This window comes from Octodon degus, unplaced genomic scaffold (assembly GCF_000260255.1).
Source record: "Octodon degus isolate 3935 unplaced genomic scaffold, OctDeg1.0 scaffold00131, whole genome shotgun sequence".
Taxonomy (NCBI): domain Eukaryota; kingdom Metazoa; phylum Chordata; class Mammalia; order Rodentia; family Octodontidae; genus Octodon; species Octodon degus.
The window spans coordinates 7,978,161-7,982,877 of record NW_004524707.1 but is presented as its reverse complement, the minus strand read 5'-3'; the positions used below and the strand labels follow the sequence as shown (position 1 = coordinate 7,982,877).

The 4,717-nt window shown below is 52.3% G+C and overlaps 1 protein-coding gene across 1 annotated transcript; it reads right to left on the bottom strand.

The window, feature by feature from the left end:
- Positions 1-1,571: 1,571 nt before the first annotated feature.
- On the bottom strand, positions 1,572-4,292 carry LOC101580148 (left-right determination factor 2). The gene is made up of 4 exons (XM_004641178.2): positions 4,043-4,292; positions 3,377-3,623; positions 3,061-3,297; positions 1,572-1,872 (listed from the first exon to the last, which is right to left on the bottom strand). Exons 1-4 carry the CDS (start codon positions 4,290-4,292, stop codon positions 1,572-1,574), a joined length of 1,035 nt encoding a protein of 344 aa, XP_004641235.2.
- Between the last annotated feature and the right edge of the window lie 425 nt (positions 4,293-4,717).

The window sequence follows — 4,717 nt, the reverse complement described above, 5'->3', positions numbered from 1 at the left end:
CATGAGCCTCCAAATGACAGTTTTTTTTTTGTTTTGTTTTGTTTTGTTTTGTTTTGTGGAACCGGGGATTAAACTCAGGCCCTTGCGCTTGCCAGGGAAGCACTTATTCTACTGAGCCATCTCCCCGGCCCCTCCAAATGACAGTTTAACCAAGTACCTGTCATCTGCTGAGCTCACTCCTGGGGACTGGGGTTGGAAGTTTATAACTGATCATATGGGATGCCTCCTCAGTTTCCTCATCTGAAAACAGGAATACTTACCTCTGATAATAGTTGCAAGAATTAAGTGATGCAACAACATGCAACATGTATGAGGTGCACTTGCCTGCCTGTGGGATCCCCAGGTTCCTAGCGACTACTCAGCAGATGTGAGCTTGATTGCCCTACCACTGTCCCTGTCCTCAGATCCACTGTTGCAGGGCTCAAAAGTACTAAGGATGCTATATGGGTGATTGTTCATAGTTGTTTTTGTAATCAGAATTGTTAAAATATATCTTAAAGCCCTATATAAGTTTAGTTATTATAATCATTGCCCCTAGTAGTCAGGGGTCCTGGTTTACCTCCTCTCATTCCCATTATTGCTCCTTCCTCTCCTATGTAATGAGAAACAGAAATTAAGTACAGAAACACTGAGTAAGACATTACTTTTATTTTGCTTCTTCTAATTACATTCACTTGTTTATATAAAAAAAGAGCACCTAAGTGCCCATGATTTCTGGTGACAAGTTCTTTAGGATAGTAGGGGATAACTTCAGTATGCCCAGGTAATTCTGGCTCTGAAGTGGGCGATGCTAGAGACTGTCTGATCTCCAGGTCAGTGGCTTCTCAGTGGAAGCCTCTGCGTTCGCCTGAGTTCCCATGCCGCCCTGTCCAATCCAGAAAACCAGGAGTCTTCTGTCTGCTGCCCCCAGCCTGCACCCTCCTGGGGACTGGGAACCTAAAGATATTTACAGAAGTGGGTGGTGAGAGGGTTCCTTTTCAGATATCACTCCTATCTAGGAGAAAAAAGGTTTTCTTGTTTTAATTCATCATCTGGTCTACTTCCTGTATCAGCACAGTTCTGTTCCAGTTGAGAATTTGCCAGAGAACAATTTTCTCAGCTGAGAAATCGTCCATTGCTCCCTCAGATCCTCGGCCAAGTAGCCAAGATTTCCTCCTGCAGCTGCACATCAGAGCTGCACAATAAGATATGTAAGTGCTTAGGGTGGGTGGGGGACAATAATGACAGGAAACAGAAGAACACAAGGCCAAAGTAATACAAGGGCACTAACTTGGGACAAGGGTAACTTGCTAAGTGTAAAAATTCAGACCTACTTGAAAGCTGGACGTGGTGGCACACATCTGTAATCCCAGCACTCAGAGGGCTGAGCCAGGCAAACTGCAAGTGTAAGGCCAGCCTCAGACATACAGCAAGCCAGTCTCAAAATCAAAACAAAAACAAACCAAGACCTACATTAAGAGCTGCTTTGTGCCTTTGTCTGGTCAGAGGCTCAGCAGCTGCACAGGGCACCTATGGCTCAAGCACCCTTGGTACAGGTGCCCCATCTGAGGCACTGCTACACTTCTGCACCCTCATGTTAGGTAGGCTGACCACCTGGGAACGGGTCCCCCTCCCTCCTTGACATTGATGATCATGGGCAGTGCAGCTGTCTCTGAGGCAATGCACTGCCGTGGCCCTAGAAAGGGCCACTTGAAGGTCAGGGTCTCTGGAGGCTGCCGGCAGCTGCCCACACACTCATAGGTTAGAAAACCGGGAGGTTCCAGGACCCAGTTCTCAGCCCACTTCATTCCCTGTAGGTCCAGGTATGTCCCCTGACAGCAGCATCCAGTGCTCTCAGGCTCCACCACCTCGGGGTCACAATTGCCTTGAGCTCTGTAGGATGAGAAGAGGTGGCCAGGTCAGCTGAGGTCAGGGAGGCCCAGAGTCCAGCTTAGGGGGGCATCTGGGAAGGAGACTGCCCCATCTCTCAGTGTGTTAAAGAGCAGGATACTTGTGGTAGAGATAAATGATTAACTATCTAGAATATAAAGCCAGCATACTGAACTGGGTGTAGCACAGATGAACCTTGAAGAGGCACCAACATCAGCTTTCCTACACACATGCTAAGACCCGCAGGTGCTCAGGAAAGACAAAGCTTCCTAGAGCACATTCTGTCTGGTTCCTAAAGCTTGGTCTTGGCTACCACACAGCCATCTGGAGTAGCAGGAGACAGATTCTAGGATTCTCCATGCCAAAATTTGTGGATACTTAAGTTCTTTGTGTAAAATAGTGCAGTGTTCACATGTAACATGTAGACATCATCACATAGACTATTTTTTTCAATACTGGGGATTGAACCCAAATTCTTCACACTGAGCCAGTGACGGTGAACCTTTCAAGTCTTTCAGTGATACAGCCTGCTGCAGCATTCCTGCCAGTTTTCCCACCAGGTGCACTAGGGTCAACCCTCTTTTATTTTGAAACATTGTCTCTGTGTCACTGAACTGCCCAGGCTGGGCTTGAACTTGTGATCCTTAGCAGTTATGCTTACAGACTTGCACTGCCATGCCTCCCCCCATCATCTCTTGGTCAGTTAGGACAATGTAAATGTTATGAAAGTAGTTGTTGGGGTCGACGAGATGGCTCAGTGGAATAAGCGCTTCCCAGGCAAGCATAAGGGCCTGAGTTCAATCCCCGGTTACGAAAAAAAAAGAAAGTAGTTGTCACATAGTATTGTTTCAGCAATAATTATGAAAAAAAAAAAAAACATCACTACATATTCAGTAAAATGAGCTTTTTAAAAAAATAATTTTTGAACTTTGGTTGGCCGGATGAATCCACACGAGGATATCTCACGAGTGCATCCCTTTTGTCCCCCCAGTAACTTGTTGGGCGGGGATGAATTTCAGGTTTAGTTACAGGGAAAGCTTGTGGTTTTTGACTCAATTATGTATGGTAAAGTGAAAGCAGAGAATTACAAAAACGACACAATCGACGACATAAAAAAAAAATACGCTACGATATTTTCATTAATATGACCCTTAGGGGGCCAAGAGTAGCAGGGGCGTCTGCTGCACCCACCCATAGTCCTGAAGGTCCAGCGTGTGCAGCTCCAGCTGGGGCTCCGCCCCCGCCGCCCGCGAACCCTGCGCGGTGAAGCGCACCAGCCTGTGGGCTCCCGCACCCGCACCCGGGAGCTCCCTCTGCACGGACACCTGCAGCAGCAGGGGCTGGCGGGGCTGACGCAGCTGCTGCCAGAAGTTCACGGCTTCAGTCACGTCGAACGCCTGCCAGCCGCTCTCGTGGACCGACACCAGCCTGCAGCACAGAGCGATTAGCCCCGTGTGGGACAGAGCCGCCCGCCCGCGCCCGCCAGAGTTGCCCGCGCCCGCCACACCTGGAGTCGATGAGGGACGTGCGGTTGGAGCCGTCCTCGCGGACGCGCAGCCACTCTACGGTGACGCGGGCCCGGGCGCCGCGCGGAGACAGCCGCTCCAGCCGGCGTAGCGCGGCCTTGGGCACCGGCTCCTGGAAGAGCCGCAGCACGGCCTGCACCAGTTCGCTGCGGGGCGGCAGCCGCTGCTCCAGGCCAAAGACTAGCAGGTGCGTGGAGGCTTCAGACGCCAGGAACCTGCCGGCCACTTCTGGGGACACAAGTGGAGTTAGCCGAGCCCCTCGGGATAGGGAACCCCTAGAGCAGCCGTCAACCCGACCCGGCGACCTAAACCTGGCCTGAGGCCGCGCCTCCTCCAGTTCTACCCTCCATCAAAGTGAGGCTTCCGACACCCCTGGAGGGCAGAAGGTCAGGCACCGCGCCCCTGGCCGCCAACCGTGCTCAGAGCTCACAGGCCTGGGCACACGGCCCGCCAAGAGGATTTTAAATGGAATCGCTGTGGGTCAGGATGCAAACAGACCCAGCAAGCTCCAGCTGCCCGCAGGCACTGCCTCCACCTCTCTCTCCTCTGGGACCAGTTCTGCCCAGGGTATCCCTGCCGGAAGTAGTCCCTCAATGCACAAAGCAAGGACACTACTACATCTGGCAAACCCAGGGTGGAGAGCTCACCGCGAAAGTTCTGGCTGAACCTCTTCCCGCGGGAGCGGTCCCCTCGGCTGCTCTGCAATAGAGCCACGTACTCGGCCCTCACGTGCGCTGGGATGGCCAGCCCCTCCACGTCGGCCCTGTGCAGGACAGGTGCCCGGTGCAGTCCCAGCTGCTGCAGCAGTCTGCCCAGGACCTGATCCTCTGTGAGGGCCGCCGCAGAGCCCGCCAGGGCCAGCACCCAGAGTGCCCAGCAGAGTCCTACAAGCCGCATGGTGCTGTCCAGGAGGATGATAGGCTATAGCTCGCTCTTAGATATCGTGGTCAGATCCAGAGGGTCTCCAGCTGGGCTGGGTCTGAGAAGATGCGGTGCTGAACCAGCTTTATAGCCGGCCCCAGGCTGGGCGCGGAAGGGGGGAGAGGTCACACCCTCAGCTTCCCAGGGGCTCACAGCCAGACAGGCCCTGAGCCCTGAGGAGGGGGCTGTCTAGAAGGGACACAAAGAGCTGTCTGGATGCCACACAGGCCTACGGCTTTCTAGTTGTGCTGCTTTGGCAGCTAAACAGTATTTTTAGTGCTTGTTGAATTTTCCTGGTCCTTCCATTTAATAGGGAAGCTATTTTGTGGAAAAGAGACCAGCTGTTTAAATCTCTATAAATCTCTTCCTGGAGGCCAGTCTGAATCTAGGTTCATTCATCA

Coding starts and splice junctions, on each gene's coding strand:
- LOC101580148 (XM_004641178.2), bottom strand. CDS start 4,292: ATGCGGCTTGTAGGACTCTGCTGGGCACTCTGGGTGCTGGCCCTGGCG. Junction 3,624..4,042: donor GTTCAGCCAGAACTTTCGCG/GTGAGCTCTCCA, acceptor TTGTGTCCCCAG/AAGTGGCCGGCAGGTTCCTG. Junction 3,298..3,376: donor ACGTCCCTCATCGACTCCAG/GTGTGGCGGGCG, acceptor TCTGTGCTGCAG/GCTGGTGTCGGTCCACGAGA.